At 44.8% G+C, this 20,334-nt stretch overlaps 1 protein-coding gene across 1 annotated transcript in view; it reads left to right on the top strand.

The window, feature by feature from the left end:
* Window positions 1-3,063: 3,063 nt before the first annotated feature.
* Window positions 3,064-20,334, top strand: part of LOC139581794 (netrin receptor UNC5A-like) — a 643,974-nt gene continuing 626,703 nt past the window's right edge. The window contains exon 1 of the mRNA XM_071411970.1: window positions 3,064-3,651. Coding sequence (XP_071268071.1) covers window positions 3,552-3,651 — 100 coding nt within the window. The 5' untranslated portion in view covers window positions 3,064-3,551. The remainder of the gene's footprint in view (window positions 3,652-20,334) is intronic.

Below are 20,334 nucleotides of genomic sequence, written 5' to 3'. Positions count from 1 at the left end.
TACCACCACTACTACTACCACTACTACCACTACTACTACTACTACTGCTATCACTGCTACTACCGCTACCAATACTACTACTTCTACCACTGCCACTAGCACCACACCTACTACCACTGCTACTACTACTACTACTACTACTACTACTACTACTACTACTACTACTACTACTACTACTACTAAAACTACTACCACTACTACTTATTTTACCACTACTACCACTACTACTACTTCCACAACTACTACTACTGCTACCACTACTAATACTACTACCACCACTACCACTATCACTACTAATACTACTACTACTGCTACTACTACTACTACCACTACAACCAAAGCTACCACTGCTACTAATAGTACTACTACTTCCAATGCTACCACTACTACTATTACTACTACTACTGCTACCACTACTACTTCCACTGCTACCACTACTATTATTACGACTACTAAAACTACCACTACCACTATTATCACAACTACTACTACTACTACTACTACTACTACTACTACTACCACTACTACAACAGCTAACACTGCTACTACTAGTACTACTACTACATCTACTACTACTACTACTACTACTACCACTACTACTACTACTACTACTACTACTACCACTAATACTACTACTACCACAACTACTACTACTACTATTACTACTACTACAACTACTACCTCTACTACTACTACTACTACTACTGCTACTACTACTATCACTACCACTACTACCACTACTACTACTACTACTACTACTACTACTACTACTGATACTACTACTACCACTACTACTACTACTACTACTAATACTACTATTACCACTACCACTACTACTACCACTACTACTACCACTACTACTACTACTACTACTACTACTACCACTAATACTACTACTACCACAACTACTACTACTACTATTACTACTACTACAACTACTACCTCTACTACTACTACTACTACTACTGCTACTACTACTATCACTACCACTACTACCATTACCACTATCACTACTACTACTACTACTACTACTACTATGACTACTACTACGACAACTACTACTACTACTACTACTACTATTACCACTACCACTACTACTACCACTACTACTACTACTACTACTACTACTGCTACTACAACTACCACTACCACTACTACTACTACTACTACTACCACTACTACTCCTACCACTACCACGACTACTACTGCTACTACCACTACCACTACTACTACTGCTACTACTACTACTAGCACTACCACTACTACTACTACTACTACTACTGCTACTACTACTACTACTACTACTACTACTACTACTGCTACTACTACTACTACTACTATTACCACTACCACTACTATTACCACTACCACTACTACTACCATTACCACTATCACTACTACTACTACTACTACTACTACTATGACTACTACTACGACAACTACTACTACTACTACTACTACCACTACCACTACTACTACTACTACTATTACCACTACCACTACTACTACTACTACTACTACTACTACCACTACCACTACTACTACTACTACTACTACTGCTACTACTACTACTACCACTACTACCACTACTACTATCACTACTACTACTACTACCACTACCACTACTACTACTACTACTACTACTGCTACTACTACTACTACCACTACTACCACTACTACTATCACTACTACTACTACTACCACTACCACTACTACTACTACTGCTACTACTACTACCACTACTACTACCACTACCACTACTGCTACTAGCACTACCACTACCACTACTACTACTGCTACTATCACTACTGCTACTACTACTACCACTACCACTGCTACTACTACTACTACCACTACTACTACCACTGCTACTACTACTACTATCACTACTACTACTACTACCACTACTACTACTACCACTACCACTGCTACTACTACTACTATCACTACCACTACCACTACTACTACTGCTACTATCACTACTGCTACTACTACTACCACTACCACTGCTACTACTACTACTACCACTACTACTACCACTGCTACTACTACTACTATCACTACTACTACTACTACCACTACTACCACTACTACTACCACTACTACTACTGCTACTATCACTACCACTACCACTACTACTACTGCTACTATCACTACTGCTACTACTACTACCACTACTACTATAGGAGTAGGAGGATGGGCTCATTGTAATGTCTGGAATGGATCAAATGGAACTGTAATAAACGCTTCAGACGTATGGAAACCCCGATCGACTCCATTCCATTGATTCAATTCCAGCCATTACAATAAGCCCGTCCTCCTATATCTCCTCCCACCAGCCTCCTCTGGTGCATATCTACTGTTAAGACAAAACACACGTTTATCTTTTCTCCGAATTCTCAGATTTAACTTTAGATTTAGAATCTTCACTGAACATGCTCTTCATTCAGGAAGTATAGACTCAATCTGTGTCTGGGAAGCTGGTCCATAATGTAGCGACACTGTACATGACCATCTCAGATATGAGCGTTTTACACACATTTGACCAGCATTAACACACAGAGAAGAGACCTTGACTACAGTGCAGAGTTATATGGCATGCATCGTGCAGATACACAAAGTACTGTTTGATATCATACTGCATACCTTAATGACGACCCATCTATAATTCTCATTTTATGCACATTGTCATGTGAATACTATTATTTATTTATTTTAAACATGGAAGAAAAGGCAAAATGGTGACTTGACCCGTCAATAAATTATTAATTTCTTATGTCTTTACATAGAATGTGTAGAACAATTAAACATTGTAAAAGAGGAAATGACTTTGAATTTTGTTGATAAAATATATTGACCATGTTTAAAACATGTATGTATGCAGGTTTAAATGGTGTTAATAGGGTTGGACTGATAATATCACAGCCCGTGACTAATTAGAGGAAATTATAGGGCTCCTAAAGTCACTCCATTCCATTCCCGGACGATGACGGATCCACTCCTGGTTTTGGCACACCGCTCCGCTCCTGCATTGCTGTGGAAGCAGATGTTGATACTCTAATGCCAATTTATACAATTTCCCTGTCGGTTGCAGGTATTCCTTCCGAAGGAGGATATAAGAGAACACTACCGAGGCGTGGAACACATTCAACCGATGCCCTGCTTCTGAATTCTACACGGATAGCGGGTTTGGAAAGATACGGAAACAGAGAAGAGGACTTAGGGGAGAGAGTAAACAGCGAAGGAAGAAAGACAGCAGAGCTGAGTGTTTATTACCACACCTGTGATGCTGCGTTGTTTCTAGCAACCAAGACGCGCTGCGGGGACCAATATAATGGCCAAGTGGATCTGAAGGATGCGTGCTGCTGCTACTGAGCCAACTGGACTTTGATGCAGAGGCGCTTGCTAACGGCGTAAAGAGACGCCCGGAGAATAAAACAACCGGACACACACATCCGTGTACTTCTACTGCTCATTCATTCCTGCTTTTTTTGTTGTTGTTGTGTCTTTCGAAAGTTAAACGGAAGAAGTGCGAGGAGTTTACGGCAGCGATGGTGCCGTTACACCTGACTCCCTTTGTCCGCGGGAGATACTGCACGGCCACGTTGGTGATGCTCTGTTGGCTGTTCCTCGCTGGATTTACCTGCATTGGTGAGTTCAATGTATATTATTATCATATGGCCCTGGTTCAACTTCACTGCGTTATTATTCTGAAAGATTATTTTAATGTAAAGGCCTTTATGTTCACAATCACATAACATAAGGCATTGTGGCATTGATGGATGGTAAATGTACTCAGTCTAAGTGCATCTGACATGCTCTTTCTGTCGGGCTGACTGTGTTTTTGCCAAACCCATGGCCTATGTCCGTATTACTCATTCGTTTGATATTCTGTGAGGCACTATTTTCTACCAATCTTCGTCAATTAGCGGTTCAAGGTTATAGAGGAGAGGGGCTCCGTTCATGAAACTATTCATTTTCTCAATGATGATCGGTTCGGTTGGTTCCATCTCAATTTACCAGTAAACAATCCAAGCAGTCCTGTGACATTACCGCTACATTATTAATGCTGCTGACACGTTGTGTGTGTGTGTGTGTGTGTGTGTGTGTGTGTGTGTGTGTGTGTGTGCGTGTGCGTGTGCGTGTGTGTGTGTGTGTGTGCAAGGCAACGAGGGCCACTCGTGTTGTAGGCTTCAGAGGTTCTGATTGTCTGTCTCGTGCAGCTCCCCAGTAATTTCCTGGCCGATTGTAAATTAACGGGACAGAAGACATGCTGGCGCACGAGCCGAACCAGTGATCCGGTGCCATGAATGAAAAAGCGACACTTAATAGCAGATGTATCCGTAACGAGATGAAAGTGCAGTACCTATCAGCACGTCACACACTGTATTCGACATCAGTTTCTTCTGAAGAAGACACATGTTAAACTATTGAGGATTATTTAGTTTATAAGATAACCTAAGTGGTTAAAACAGTCATTAATGTGCCTTGAAACGCACAGCTGTTTATTAAAACGTGCATTGGAGAGGTGCAGACTGAGGTGCAGACTCAGGTAAGAACAGAGAAGCATCCGATTAGCACGTTTCGTTCCCCCTCTCTCTCTCCTGTCCTCTCTCTCTCTCTCCTGTCCTCTCCAGTCCTCTCTCTCTCCTGTCCTCTCTCTCTCCTGTCCTCTCCTTTCCTCTCTCTCTCCTGTCCTCTCCAGTCCTCTTCTCTCTCTCATCTCCTGTCCTTTCCTGTCCTCTCCTTTCCTGTCCTCTCCTTTCCGGTCCTCTCCTTTCCTGTCCTCTCTGGTCCTCTCCTTTCCTGTCCTCTCCTTTCTTGTCCTCTCCTTTCCGGTCCTCTCCTTTCCGGTCCTCTCCTTTCCTATCCTGTCCTCTCCAGTCCTCTCCTCTCTCTCCTCTCCATTCCTGTCCTCTCCTTTCCTGTCCTCTCCTTTCCTGTCCTCTACTTTCCTTTCCTGTCCTCTCCAGTCCTCTCCTCTCTCTCCTTTCCTGTCCTCTCCTTTCCTGTCCTCTCCTCTCCTCTCTTGTGCCTGGTCTTGCTATCTTCAGCAGTATTGTAACAGTTTTACGTGCTGTTTATTGGACCTAGTCTGCTGATGACAGCGTGATTTTACAGAGGAGTTGTAGCCTTCTGTAGCCTGTAGGCTAGACTCTAGTTGGCATGTAGATGTTCTTTGATGTACAAGACGATCAACACCTCAAAGGAGAAAGAGGATGTGAAGTGTTGCAGTAGAACGGCAGGCACATTCAATCAGTGGTATGATAAACAACGGACACCTTATTACCTATAACTCTTGTTAATCGTTTTCAAGGTTATATATTGGACCAATGACTTGCTTCGGATAAAGGCGTTTTTTTATTTATTTTTTTATTTTTTATTTTACCGTTATTTTACCAGGTAAGTTGACTGAGAACACGTTCTCATTTGCAGCAACGACCTGGGGAATAGTTACAGGGGAGAGGAGGGGGATGAATGAGCCAATTGTAAACTGGGGATTATTAGGTGACCGTGATGGTTGAGGGCCAGATTGGGAATTTAGCCAGGACACCGGGGTTAACACCCCTACTCTTACGATAAGTGCCATGGGATCTTTAATGACCTCAGAGAGTCAGGACACCCGTTTAACGTCCCATCCGAAAGACGGAACCCTACACAGAGCAGTGTCCCCAATCACTGCCCTGGGGCATTGGGATCTTTGTTTAGACCAGAGGAAAGAGTGCCTCCTACTGGCCCTCCAACACCACTTCCAGCAGCACCTGGTCTCCCATCCAGGGACTGACCAGGACCAACCCTGCTTAGCTTCAGAAGCAAGCCAGCAGTGGTATGCAGGGTGGTATGCTGCTGGTGGTATGCTGCTGTTTGCTCAATGGCATGTATTATTCTAAAGATCCACACTGTATTGTTCCTCCAGTGATTTCTTGGATAGTCTGGGTGTAATTCTCTGGGATGGTGCCGCTGAGCTGGAAGCTATAGAGGTTTCTGATGGTGGTTATGTGGTCGGTCTCTATTCTTAACGAACGTTTACATTTCACACTCCGTTAGCCTTGCTGCTGTTCTGCAGGCGCTTGACAGACACACACACACACACACACACACACACACACACACACACACACACACACACACACACACACACACACACACACACACACACACACACACACACACACACACACACACACACACACACACACACACACACACAAGGCAGACATGCTAGTACCCCTCAGGTCCGGGACAGAAGGCAAACATGGTAGAGTTTGTGGAAATGCTTCTTTAGCTTCGGGGCTCAGACAATACACAAGATGTTGAATTAACCAATAGGCTTTTCTCTCGCACTAATTAGTGAATAATTAGGAATACATTGCGATTAAATAAATAGTCACACTCCGGGGATCGTAATATTTAAAGTCGTGAGTAAATATCAATGTAGGCAGTGGCATTCACAGGACGGCTGTTTTATGATTCATCTGTGAATGACGGGTACTGGGTGTGTGTGTGTGTGTGTGTGTGTGTGTGTGTGTGTGTGTGTGTGTGTGTGTGTGTGTGTGTGTGTGTGTGTGTGTGTGTGTGTGTGTGTGTGTGTGTGTGTGTGTGTGTGTGTGTGTGTGTGTGTGTGTGTGTGTGTGTGTGTGTGTGCGTGCGTGCGTGTGTTACTAAGTTATATCCAAATCACTGCCCTGTGTGGCATCTATCATGGACATCCCCCCTCTCTTTCATTCTTTCTTTCTTTCTTTGTCTCCTTCTGTGTATACAGTGTTGGTGTGTGTATAATTAACCTGTCTAGTCCCCTAACACATCCAGCTCTATACTATAGGCTCCTATAAGAAATGCCAAGCTGCCATTATTGAATAGCCGAGTGTTGGTGAATGGAGTGTGTTCCAGAAATGGATTGTCCAGCGCTGCTGTCCAACGCAGTCACTAACACAGTCAGTAACACAGTCACTAACACAGTCAGTAACACAGTCACTAACACAGTCAGTAACACAGTCACTAACACAGTCAGTAACACAGTCAGTAACACAGTCAGTAACACAGTCAGTAACACAGTCAGTAATACAGTCAGTAACACAGTCAGTAACACAGTCAGTAACACAGTCAGTAACACAGTCAGTAACACAGTCAGTAATACAGTCAGTAACACAGTCAGTAACATAGTTGGTAACACAGTCAGTAACACAGTCAGTAACACAGTCAGTAATACAGTCAGTAACACAGTCACTAACACAGTCAGTAACACAGTCAGTAACACAGTCAGTAATACAGTCAGTAACACAGTCAGTAACACAGTCAGTAACATAGTTGGTAACACAGTCAGTAACATAGTTGGTAACACAGTCAGTAACACAGTCAGTAACACAGTCAGTAACACAGTCAGTAAAACAGTCAGTAACACAGTCAGTAACACAGTCAGTAACACAGTCAGTAACACAGTCAGTAATACAGTCAGTAACACAGTCAGTAACACAGTCAATAACACAGTCAGTAACACAGTCAGTAACACAGTCAGTAACACAGTCAGTAACACAGTCAGTAATACAGTCAGTAACACAGTCAGTAACATAGTTGGTAACACAGTCAGTAACACAGTCAGTAACACAGTCAGTAATACAGTCAGTAACACAGTCACTAACACAGTCAGTAACACAGTCAGTAACACAGTCAGTAATACAGTCAGTAACACAGTCAGTAACACAGTCAGTAACATAGTTGGTAACACAGTCAGTAACATAGTTGGTAACACAGTCAGTAACACAGTCAGTAACACAGTCAGTAACACAGTCAGTAAAACAGTCAGTAACACAGTCAGTAACACAGTCAGTAACACAGTCAGTAACACAGTCAGTAATACAGTCAGTAATACAGTCAGTAACACAGTCAGTAACACAGTCAATAACACAGTCAATAACACAGTCAGTAACACAGTCAGTAACACAGTCGGTAACACAGTCGGTAAAACAGTCAGTAACACAGTCAGTAACACAGTCAGTAACACAGTCAGTAATACAGTCAGTAACACAGTCAGTAACACAGTCAGTAACACAGTCAGTAACACAGTCAGTAACACAGTCAGTAACACAGTCAGTAACCCAGTTGGTAAAACAGTCAGTAACACAGTCAGTAACACAGTCAGTAACACAGTTACTAACACAGTCAGTAACACGGTCAGTAACACAGTCAGTAACACAGTTACTAACACAGTCAGTAACACAGTCAGTAACACAGTCAGTAACACAGTCAGTAACACAGTCGGTAACACAGTCGGTAAAACAGTCGGTAACACAGTCGGTAACACAGTCGGTAACACGGTCAGTAAAACAGTCAGTAACACAGTCAGTAACACAGTCAGTAAAACAGTCAGTAACACAGTCAGTAACACAGTCAGTAAAACAGTCAGTAACACAGTCAGTAACACAGTCAGTAACACAGTCAGTTAAACAGTCAGTAACACAGTCAGTAACACAGTTACTAACACAGTCAGTAACACAGTCAGTAACACAGTCAGTAACACAGTCAGTAACACAGTCAGTAACACAGTCAGTAACACAGTCAGTTAAACAGTCAGTAACACAGTTACTATTACAGTCAGTAACGCTGTCAGTAACGCAGTCAGTTAAACAGTCAGTAACACAGTCAGTTAAACAGTCAGTAACGCAGTCAGTAACGCAGTCAGTAACGCAGTCAGGAGTGGTGGAGTGTTGGAGTGGTGGAGTGTTGGAGTGGTGGAGTGTTGGAGTGGTGGGGTGGTGGAGTGTTGGGGTGGTGGAGTGGTGGAGTGTTGGGGTGGTGGAGTGGTGGGGTGGTGGAGTGGTGGAGTGGTGGGGTGGTGGGGTGGTGGAGTGTTGGGGTGGTGGAGTGGTGGAGTGTTGGAGTGTTGGGGTGGTGGAGTGGTGGGGTGGTGGAGTGGTGGGGTGGTGGAGTGGTGGAGTGTTGGAGTGGTGGAGTGTTGGGGTGGTGGAGTGGTGGAGTGTTGGGGTGGTGGGGTGGTGGAGTGGTGGGGTGTTGGAGTGGTGGGGTGTTGGAGTGGTGGAGTGGTGGAGTGTTGGGGTGGTGGGGTGGTGGAGTGGTGGAGTGGTGGGGTGTTGGAGTGGTGGGGTGTTGGAGTGGTGGGGTGTTGGAGTGGTGGAGTGGTGGGCTGTTGGAGTGGTGGAGTGGTGGAGTGGTGGGGTGTTGGAGTGGTGGGGTGGTAAGACTTTTACTCAAGTAGTATTTTACTGGGTGACTTTCACTTTTACTTGAGTCATTTTCTATTAAGGTATCTTCACTATCTGGGTACTTGTTCCACCACTACACACACACACACACACACACACACACACACACACACACGTACACACACACACACAATAATAACCAGTCTTTGTCATCAGGCTGAATACCCTCCACCACCCTCTCCGCTCAGCCATAACAGATAGATCACTCATAACACAACAGGATGAAAAGCCAAAGTGCTCAAATCAAGACTGACAGCCTCTTCCTTTTGTAACTGAACCAGTTCTGTTTCCAGAGACATGCTGCTGTTTGATATTGACGGATGCAGAGTCAGCTGGTTTCACGCTGCTGAGGGTAGGATGGTAGCCGAGCGTTGTGTTCATTTGCTGTTTGATCTACTGGGCCGAGATTGAGACTGTCACACGTCACACGCACGCACGCACGCACGCACACACACACACACACACACACATTGTACTACTAGTCTTTGTTCTGCTGTTCTGGTTCTATAGTCTTATAAGGATGGATGAATTAATTATATCGAGTCACTAAAGATGAAGAAGGAGGAGAAGAAGAAGATGGAGTTAACCTCATTTATTGGTTGGAGAAATGCCTCGCAGTCAAACAAATGTAAAATCACTTTTTCTTCTCTGTCACCCCAAAAAACTTAGAGAGAGAGAGAGACTGTAAACATATGTTTCCCATGCCAATAAAGCCCTTTGAATTGAATTTTATTGAGAGTGAGATACAGATAGAGAGAGAGAAAGCGAGAGCGATAGAGATTCCATTCCCCCCAGTCGTGAACGATGAATTCCAATGATGCATGTGAGAAGATGTGTGATCCACCAAGGGAGAGAAATTTAACATAACATTATTTATTTCCACCAATCCAGTGAATTAGTATGATATACAAGTGCTGAATGCATCATGCAAAGGGGAAATTACTCTTTAGAAACACGAGAAAATAAGGAAAGAATTAAACAGATTTCACTTCTCCGGAGAACAGGGTTATTTAGGATTTAGCGAAGTTCTCCGAATGGAATTTCATGATATTAGAAGGAAGAGAAAAGAGAGAGGATTTAAGGAAGAGATGGAAGGAGAGGGAGGAGAAGAGAGAGACAGAGAGAGAGAGAAAGAGAGAGAGGAGAAGAGAGAGAGAGAGAGAGAGAGAGAGAAAGAGAGAGAAAGAGAAGAGAGAGGGAGGAGAAGAGAGAGAGAGAGGAAGAGAGAGAGAGATAAAGAGAGAGGAAGAGAGAGAGAGAGAGAGAGAGAGAGTTTAAGGAAGAGATGGATGGTGAGGGAGGAGAAGAGAGAGAGAGAAGAGAGAGAGAAAGAGAGAGAAAGAGAAGAGAGAGGGGGGAGAAGAGAGAGAGACCGAGAGAAAGAGAGAGGGTTTAAGGAAGAGATGGATGGAGAGGGAGGAGAAGAGAGAGACAGAGACACAGAGAGAGAGAGAGAGAGAGAGAGAGAAAGAGAGAGGGAGGGTTTAAGAGAGAGAGAGAGAGAGAGAGAGAGAGAGAGAGAGAGAGAGAGAGAGAGAGAGAGAGAGAGAGAGAGAGAGAGAGAGAGAGAGAGAGAGAGAGAGAGAGAGAGAGAGAGAGAGAGAGAGAGAGAGAGAGAGAGAGAGAGAGAGAGAGAGAGAGAGAGAATATAAGAGGCAGACATAGCCATGTTCATGTTTAACACTAACTTCATATTTGGACCTTTTATCTTTATCTCTTTCCCAATTAATTTGTTGATAATCTGCATTAGGCATATCCTGAAGAAATTAGGTAGGATCTTAATCTCTAAATCCTCTATGACTTGTGCAGTATACATCTGATGAAGCTGCATTCAGTGTGTTGGTTAGATGAATAGAGGTGTTAATATCATCTTTCAGGTCCATAGGGGTTCAACATAAATTACACAGAAGGTTAACAGTTTGCGTCCCAAATGTCACCATATGGGCCCTGGTCTCTCTCTCTCTCTCTCTCTCTCTCTCTCTCTCTCTCTCTCTCTCTCTCTCTCTCTCTCTCTCTCTCTCTCTCTCTCTCTCTCTCTGTCTCTCTGTCTCTGTCTCTCTCTCTCTCTCTGTCTCTCTCTCTCTCTCTCTCTCGTATCTACTGTATGTTCCTCTCTCTGTGTTCAAAGCTCATAATACTGACCTTGAGCTCAGCTTCCCTTTCTTGGCTGGCAGAGAGAGGAGTATCTGTGTGTGTGTGTCTGCCCTCCCTCGCAGAGAGATTGAATCTGTTCTCAGTAACTGGTGTTTGTCTATCTCTGCAATCTTTGTGTGTATGTGCCCGTGTGTGTGTGTGTGTGTGTGTGTGTGTGTGTGTGTGTGTGTGTGTGTGTGTGTGTGTGTGTGTGTGTGGGTCATTTTTGTAGACGTGGAGGTCGAAGCTGATGTCCAGAGGTCACTACGGAAACAAGTGTTTTGAGTACTTTGAAGTGTTCTGTTCTGTAACACATATTGTTGTATGTATCTTTTAATAAAATAAATTCAATGTGATGGGAGTTTAAATAACTTTTACTGCAGTGGGCTAAATCAGGGTCACACAGAGTGTTTCTTGGTCGTCTTAAACAAATCTACTTTGAAACAAAAGTATCCAACTCACACACAAGGTTATGGGCTTAAAAGAAGAGACCTGTACCATGTCAGATAGAGCGTTGTAATGTATTACATTTAGAGTTTGCATCCCAATATTACACTTTATAGACATCACATAAGACTGAAATATAACAAAACCGTTAGGGTTAGGGTTAGGGTAGAAACACCAGATTGTTTTAGTATTATAAAATAAGTATAAAATATTAATAACATTCCACCCATGAGGCCACAAGAGGACGCTTTGTTAATTAGACTGCAGGAAATGGGTGCAACATGATTCCCAAGGTGCTTTTGGCTTGGTGTGTGTGTGTGTGTGTGTGTGTGTGTGTGTGTGTGTGTGTGTGTGTGTGTGTGTGTGTGTGTGTGTGTGTGTGTGTGTGGGTCAAGTTGGCTCTTGAGGATCACCATCATCCCTCTCCACTTGACCGTATCAAAGTGTTTAAACATGGGAGGCTGGATGATCAGAGGAGGCATCTGTTGAGGTAGTGGTCCTGATATAGATAGATGATTTATCTATGTGTCTGTGGAATTGTTACAAAAGGCACCCTATTCCCTATATAGTGCACTACTTTAGACCAGGTTCCGTAGGGTTATTTATAGCCCATAGGGCTCTGGTTAAAAGTAGTGCACTATATAGGGAATAGGGTGCCATTCAAGCTTCAGACTATATGTTGTATTCAGTGATGTTATTGTGTAAAGTATACATTATCAAACAGTGTTCATTCCCAGGGCCCACGTCAGGAATCAGAGAACTTGACACCTATTTAACACTGACTTCCTGTCCGTTCCCAGGGCCCAGCCCACGTCAGGAATCAGAGAACTAGACACCTATTTAACACTGACTTCCTGTTCGTTCCCAGGGCCCAGCCCACGTCAGGAATCAGAGAACTTGACACCTATTTAACACTGACTTCCTGTCCGTTCCCAGGGCCCAGCCCACGTCAGGAATCAGAGAACTTGACACCTATTTAACACTGACTTCCTGTTCGTTCCCAGGGCCCAGCCCACGTCAGGAATCAGAGAACTTGACACCTATTTAACACTGACTTCCTGTTCGTTCCCAGGGCCCAGCCCACGTCAGGAATCAGAGAACTAGACACCTATTTAACACTGACTTCCTGTTCGTTCCCAGGGCCCAGCCCACGTCAGGAATCAGAGAACTAGACACCTATTTAACACTGACTTCCTGTTCGTTCCCAGGGCCCAGCCCACGTCAGGAATCAGAGAACTAGACACCTATTTAACACTGACTTCCTGTTCGTTCCCAGGGCCCAGCCCACGTCAGGAATCAGAGAACTAGACACCTATTTAACACTGACTTCCTGTTCGTTCCCAGGGCCCAGCCCACGTCAGGAATCAGAGAACTAGACACCTATTTAACACTGACTTCCTGTTCGTTCCCAGGGCCCAGCCCACGTCAGGAATCAGAGAACTAGACACCTATTTAACACTGACTTCCTGTTCGTTCCCAGGGCCCAGCCCACGTCAGGAATCAGAGAACTAGACACCTATTTAACACTGACTTCCTGTTCGTTCCCAGGGCCCAGCCCACGTCAGGAATCAGAGAACTAGACACCTATTTAACACTGACTTCCTGTTCGTTCCCAGGGCCCAGCCCACGTCAGGAATCAGAGAACTAGACACCTATTTAACACTGACTTCCTGTTCGTTCCCAGGAAACACTTCCTTTCACAGGTTGATGCTCTTTTTAGACACCTGAAAGATCCGACTGGAATAAATACCTGTGAAATTGTTTTCAATGGAGTGTTTTATACACAATCTTTATACAGATATATTATTAGGTTTCCTCTGTCCCCTAATCCTAATCCTAATCTCATCTGTTAGATATTAACCTAACCACAGATACATTCTATTATCAGATTTCTCTCTCCCTAATCCTAATCCTAATCTCATCTGTTAGATGTTAACCTAACCACAGATGCAGGACCAGTTAGCTTGCCCTAATCCAAGATGTAACCATGAGATACTGACCTAACCAGAGATCTTGGATCAGCATTCTCTGTCCCTAATCCTTACCTTAACCATTATGGTATTTCAAACAGAGTTGAACCTAGATCAGCAGGGGCGGCAGATAGCCTAGTGGTTAGAGTGTAGAGGCGGCAGGGTAGCCTAGTGGTTAGAGTGTAGAGGCGGCAGGTAGCCTAGTGGTTAGAGTGTAGAGGTGGCAGATAGCCTAGTGGTTAGAGCGTAGAGGCGGCAGGTAGCCTAGTGGTTAGAGTGTAGAGGAGGCAGGTAGCCTAGTGGTTAGAGTGTAGAGGAGGCAGGTAGCCTAGTGGTTAGAGTGTAGAGGAGGCAGGTAGCCTAGTGGTTAGAGTGTAGAGGCGGCAGGTAGCCTAGTGGTTAGAGTGTAGAGGTGGCAGATAGCCTAGTGGTTAGAGTGTAGAGGTGGCAGGTAGCCTAGTGGTTAGAGTGTAGAGGAGGCAGGTAGCCTAGTGGTTAGAGTGTAGAGGCGGCAGGTAGCCTAGTGGTTAGAGTGTAGGGGCGCAGGTAGCCTAGTGGTTAGAGTGTAGAGGCGGCAGGTAGCCTAGTGGTTAGAGTGTAGAGGTGGCAGGTAGCCTAGTGGTTAGAGCGTAGAGGCGGCAGGTAGCCTAGTGGTTAGAGCGTAGAGGTGGCAGGTAGCCTAGTGGTTAGAGTGTAGGGGGGCAGGTAGCGTAGTGGTTAGAGTGTAGAGGCGGCAGGTAGCCTAGTGATTAGAGTGTAGAGGTGGCAGGTAGCCTAGTGGTTAGAGCGTAGAGGCAGCAGGTAGCCTAGTGGTTAGAGTGTAGAGGTGGCAGATAGCCTAGTGGTTAGAGTGTAGAGGTGGCAGGTAGCCTAGTGGTTAGAGTGTAGAGGAGGCAGGTAGCCTAGTGGTTAGAGTGTAGAGGCGGCAGGTAGCCTAGTGGTTAGAGTGTAGGGGCGCAGGTAGCCTAGTGGTTAGAGTGTAGAGGCGGCAGGTAGCCTAGTGGTTAGAGTGTAGAGGCGGCAGGTAGCCTAGTGGTTAGAGTGTAGAGGAGGCAGGTAGCCTAGTGGTTAGAGTGTAGAGGCGGCAGGTAGCCTAGTGGTTAGAGTGTAGAGGTGGCAGGTAGCCTAGTGGTTAGAGCGTAGAGGCGGCAGGTAGCCTAGTGGTTAGAGTGTAGGGGCTGCAGGTAGCCTAGTGGTTAGAGTGTAGGGGCGCAGGTAGCCTAGTGGTTAGAGTGTAGAGGCGGCAGGTAGCCTAGTGGTTAGAGTGTAGAGGTGGCAGGTAGCCTAGTGGTTAGAGCGTAGAGGCGGCAGGTAGCCTAGTGGTTAGAGCGTAGAGGTGGCAGGTAGCCTAGTGGTTAGAGTGTAGGGGGGCAGGTAGCGTAGTGGTTAGAGTGTAGAGGCGGCAGGTAGCCTAGTGATTAGAGTGTAGAGGTGGCAGGTAGCCTAGTGGTTAGAGCGTAGGGCCAGTAACTGAAAGGTTGCTAGATCGAATCGCCGAGCTGACAAGGTAAATATCTTTCATTATGCCCCTAAACAAGGCAACCCATTGTTCCTAGGCCGTAATTGTAAATAAGAATGTGTTCTTAACTGACTTGCTTAGTTAAATAAAGGATAAAAAAAATAAAAGCTCAGTGGTAACTAGATGTAATTTATTCATATAGCTAGTCATTTTGGGATTGCCCCATTCCTGTCCTCCCACTGTGTGATCAATCCTCTTCTCTTATTGGTTAATTGGCTATCAATTACTGTCTAGGAGCATTGCTTAGCAACCCAGAGGTGTTCTATTACGGTGTATCTATCAGGGTCCGCAGGGCCCACTCAGGCCCTCACCATTACACTGTGTGTGTTTATATGGGGGGTGGACGTGTGTGTGTTTATATGGGGGGTGGACGTGTGTGTGTTTATATGGGGGGTATATGGGGGGTGGACGTGTATGTGTGTGTGTGTGTTTATATGGGGGGTGGACGTGTGTGTGTTTATATGGGGGTGGACGTGTGTGTGTTTATATGGGGGGTGGACGTGTGTGTGTTTATATGGGGGGTGGACGTGTGTGTGTGTTTATATGGGGGGTGGACATGTGTGTGTTTATATGGGGGGTGGACGTGTGTGTGCTTTATATGTGGGGTGGACGTGTGTGTGTGTTTATATGGGGGGTGGACGTGTGTGTGTTTATATGGGGGGTGGACGTGTGTGTGTGTTTATATGGGGGGTGGACGTGTGTGTGTGTTTATATGGGGGGTGGACGTGTGTGTGTTTATATGGGGGGTGGACGTGTGTGTGTTTATATGGGGGGTGGACGTGTGTGTGTGTGTTTATATGGGGGGTGGACGTGTGTGTGTTTATATGGGGGGTGGATATGTGTGTGTTTATATGGGGGGTGGACGTGTGTGTGTTTATATGGGGGGTGGACGTGTGTGTGTGTGTTTATATGGGGGGGTGGACGTGTGTGTGTTTATATGGGGGGTGGACGTGCGTGTGCGTATGCGTGTGTGTGTGTGCGTGTGTGTTTTTGTCTGGTTGTCTGGTTGCCAGCTCAACCTTGAAGAGAAATCCAGTTTTATTATCACGATCATCCAATTAGCTGAGAGCATCTATTTGTCCTGTATAACAGACTAAACTCCTTGACTAAATAGACCACACAGTCGAGCTCTGATCACTCTATCTCGTCCCTACTGTATTACTCATGGTGTGTGTGTGTGTGTGTCTGGCTGGCACACAGACAGGCCCAGGGATTTGTGTTGTTGACAAGATGAGAAAGAGAATTGCATCCCAAATGGCATCCTATTGTCTAATATAGTGCACTGCTTTTGACCAGGGCCCCATTGGGACACAGACGGAGACACACTGACCTTTCCTCATTATGGTTCTGTGTCCAGGCTCCGTCAGGCTGCATGATGCCCCCCAGGCTAGAAATTCAACTGAGTCAACACATAGCTTTTCCTTCTCTCCTCGCTGCATTTAGCACAGCATCAACCACACACAGTAGCAGCAACACACACACACACAACGGCTGGTGTGAGCGACTGTGATGTGTGTGCTCCTGTGATGTGTTTGTGTGTGTGTGTGTGTGTGTGTGTGTGTGTGTGTGTGTGTGTGTGTGTGTGTGTGTGTGTGTGTGTGTGTGTGTGTGTGTGTGTGTGTGTGTGTGTGTGTGTGTGTGTGTGTGTGTGTGTGTGTGTGTGTGTGTGTGTGTGTGTAACGTGTTTGTTTTATAATTCTGTATTTATACGACATTCTTACCCATAACCCTTTGAGTTGCTCTGTTTTCTTTTCAGGGTTTCTATTAATGAACCACCTCACACTAATAAAATGAAACTAAACAGATGAAACACCTTATAATACGACACTAAACAGATTAAACACCTTATAATATGACACTAAACAGATTAAAACACCTTATAATATTAAACGTAACCAGGGGTCTCCAACCTTTTTTAGTATGAGAACTACTTTGAAAAAGTACAACATGTCGTGAGCTACTAATTATAATTTTTCTATCTTTCAAATAGGCCCATTCTTCAACTCTCCCCTGCAGCTCTTCCCCGGGGCCTTGTCAATAAATAATGGTTCATAGAAATGTCAAAGGAAAGGGCCCTATAAAATCTGTGATTCCCCCCACAAAATTATGTTTTATCAGTTTTATTTTTCCTGGTTTTAGATTTTGTTTTTGTTTTTCACTCTCAAAATTACAAATTGTTCGTAGAGAAACAACGAAAATAGATATTCTGAGTCGATGGCTATGCTTAAATCAAATAAACTAATATAGTAACGTTTTTGGGTGTAATTCCCCTTTAATTGTGCATCTGGCCCTTTAATTGCGTGTCTAGTGTACCGTCTAATGTGCCGGTCTAGTGATGGTTCTGTACTGCTGCCGCTCTTTTCATGGCAAAGTTTGCAAATAACAAATAATAGATATAAATTATGTACTTCCTCGTGATATTCTTCTGCTTACTTTTCTGTTAATAACATTTCATTGAGAAGGTTTTGTGGGAAAGTATTTCTGTCAACCCACTAGAAGGTTATCACATCTACTGTCTTCATACGGAGTGATAGAAAAAGGTGTGCACCACATAGACAGACAATATCGCTGGAAATATCGCTGGAAATTAATTGGCAGATATTGTGTTTGGTTTGGCTTTTGAAGCCAATAGAGGCTAACCAGGGGAGGGATTATGTCAAAGTTGCCTTGATAAGGTAGCAGCTGGGAACTTGTGTTGTCATATACTTGTGAGATTTGTTTAGGACTTGTTGTTCACTTTGCAGTGAAACACGTGAAACTTGCATGTACTTTCAGAATTGTTTTGGCGAGCTACTCATAGGTGATCTGGTAGCTACTCATAGGTGATCTGGTAGCTACTGGTAGCTGGCGATCGACCTGTTGGAGACCCCTGCACTAAACAGATGCTGAATTCATACTTTATTGATTTCTCAGATTGTCATTGTCCTCGTCCTATTCCTCGTTCTGTTCCTGGTTCTCGTCCTGTTCGTCATCCTCGTCCGGTTCCTCATCCTAGTTCTGTTCCTCATCCTGTTCCTTGTCCTGTTCCTCATCCTTGTACTGTTCTTCATCCTGTTCCTCTTCCTCTTCCTGTTCTTCGTCCTGTTCCTCATTGTGTTCCTCATCATGTTCCTCGCACTGTTCCTCTTCCTGTGCCTCATTCTGTTCCTCGTCACCGTCCTGTTCACCTTCCTGTTCCTCTTCCTGTTCCCCATTATGTTCCTCATCCTTTTCCTGTTCCTCTTCCTTGTCCTGTCCCTCGTCATGTCTCTCTTCCTGTTCCTCGTTCTGTTCCTCGTCGTGTTCCTCATCCTCATCCTGTTCCTCGCACTGTTCCTCTTCCTGTGCCTTGTTCTGTTCCTTGTCCTCGTCCTGTTCCCCTTTCTGTTCCTCTTCCTGTTCCCCGTTCTGTTCTGTTCCTCATCCCCTTCCTGTTCCTCTTCCTTGTCCTATCCCTCATCCTGTTCCTCGTTCTGTTCCTCGTCTTTGTCCTGTTCCTTGTCCTTGCCTTTCAATTCCCCTCATCTAGGGATATCTATATTGTATTTACATTTCCGCACAATCTCATGTAAATAAACCAAATGTGAATCACCTGTGACATGTACTAACCTACCAGAATATCTTGTTGCCCCTTTATATTAGTATGGGCAGTTACAGACCACAGAAACAAGGAAACAAAACAACCCTGATCTGTATCCTCTCTGCTGTTGTTTTCCAACACAAAGGGGGCCTTCCAAATGGCTTCCTACTCCCTATCCAGTGCACTACTTTTGACCAGAGCCTAGGAAATGGGGTGCCATTTGGAACACATACAAAGCCTTTAGTGGTGAAATGGGCTCTGAACTGAACATTACAGATTTACAGCTTAAAGCCAAGCAGCAGCTCTCCTTGGCGAGGCCAGGAGGAGAGGAGACAGAGTGCAGATTTACAGCTTAAAGCCAGGCAGCAGCTCTCCTTGGCAAGGCCAGGAGGAGAGGAGACAGAGTGCAGATTTACAGCTTAAAGCCAAGCAGCAGCTCTCCTTGGCGAGGCCAGGAGGAGAGGAGACAGAGTGCAGATTTACAGCTTAAAGCCAGGCAGCAGCTCTCCTTGGCGAGGCCAGGAGGAGAGCAGACAGAGTGCAGATTTACAGCTTAAAGCCAAGCAACAGCTCTCCTTGGCAAGGCCAGGAGGAGAGGAGACAGAGTGCAGATTTACAGCTTAAAGCCAAGCAGCAGCTCTCCTTGGCAAGGCCAGGAGGAGAGCAGACAGTGCAGATTTACAGCTTAAAGCCAAGCAGCAGCTCTCCTTGGCAAGGCCAGGAGGAGAGGAGACAGAGTGCAGATTATATGTGTCAGTGTGTGCATATGCGTGTGGGTGTGCGTGTGTGTGCGTGTGAGTGCGTCACGTGGAGCGCAGGCAGGGCCCAGGTAGAGCTCGCTGGAACACATTTAGCTCCTTCTCCTTCAGAATGAATCACGTCAACACAGCCAGGGGACTCGCTAGATGTTCCTGTGCTTTACAGTATGCTTCATCATTCCCTAGCAGTCCTATGGATTCTAATGTATAGTGACAATGCATTGATGTTTAGTCAAACTAATTGTTGTGTTTTTGTAACGTTTTCCTACCTCTTATTGTGCTTGTCTCCGACGTTTGAGTTTTCAAAGCCGGTGTTTAGAGAACCACAGTGGCACCACTGAGAGCTTTTGACTTGATTTATCAAACATTCCAGGTAATATATTTTGTCATGAAATGGTTCAGTGCTGTTTTTCAGCAGCAACACTCTTCATCTATTTGTGTTCAAAACGAATCATTCTGAAGAGCAAAACCTTGGCAAGTTTATTATCTGATGTTTTGTGACAATATGTAACCCACCGCATCGATTTGATCTTATGTATCAAAATTTGAGAGCTAGAGAGCTCTTCTTTGTCTACACCCAGTCAGCATCGTTCACACCCTCTTAAGCCTTAGCCCCGCCCGCCTCTTGAAGGCTCCACATGAGAGGCCATGTGCTAAACAGTGTGAGTAGCAGCTGTAAACGAATAAAGATGTCAGGACTAAAAGTGGTAAAAGGTGTAGCCTACAA

This window comes from Salvelinus alpinus, chromosome 7, assembly GCF_045679555.1.
Source record: "Salvelinus alpinus chromosome 7, SLU_Salpinus.1, whole genome shotgun sequence".
Classification (NCBI taxonomy): domain Eukaryota; kingdom Metazoa; phylum Chordata; class Actinopteri; order Salmoniformes; family Salmonidae; genus Salvelinus; species Salvelinus alpinus.
This window is presented reverse-complemented; position numbering and strand designations above follow the sequence as displayed.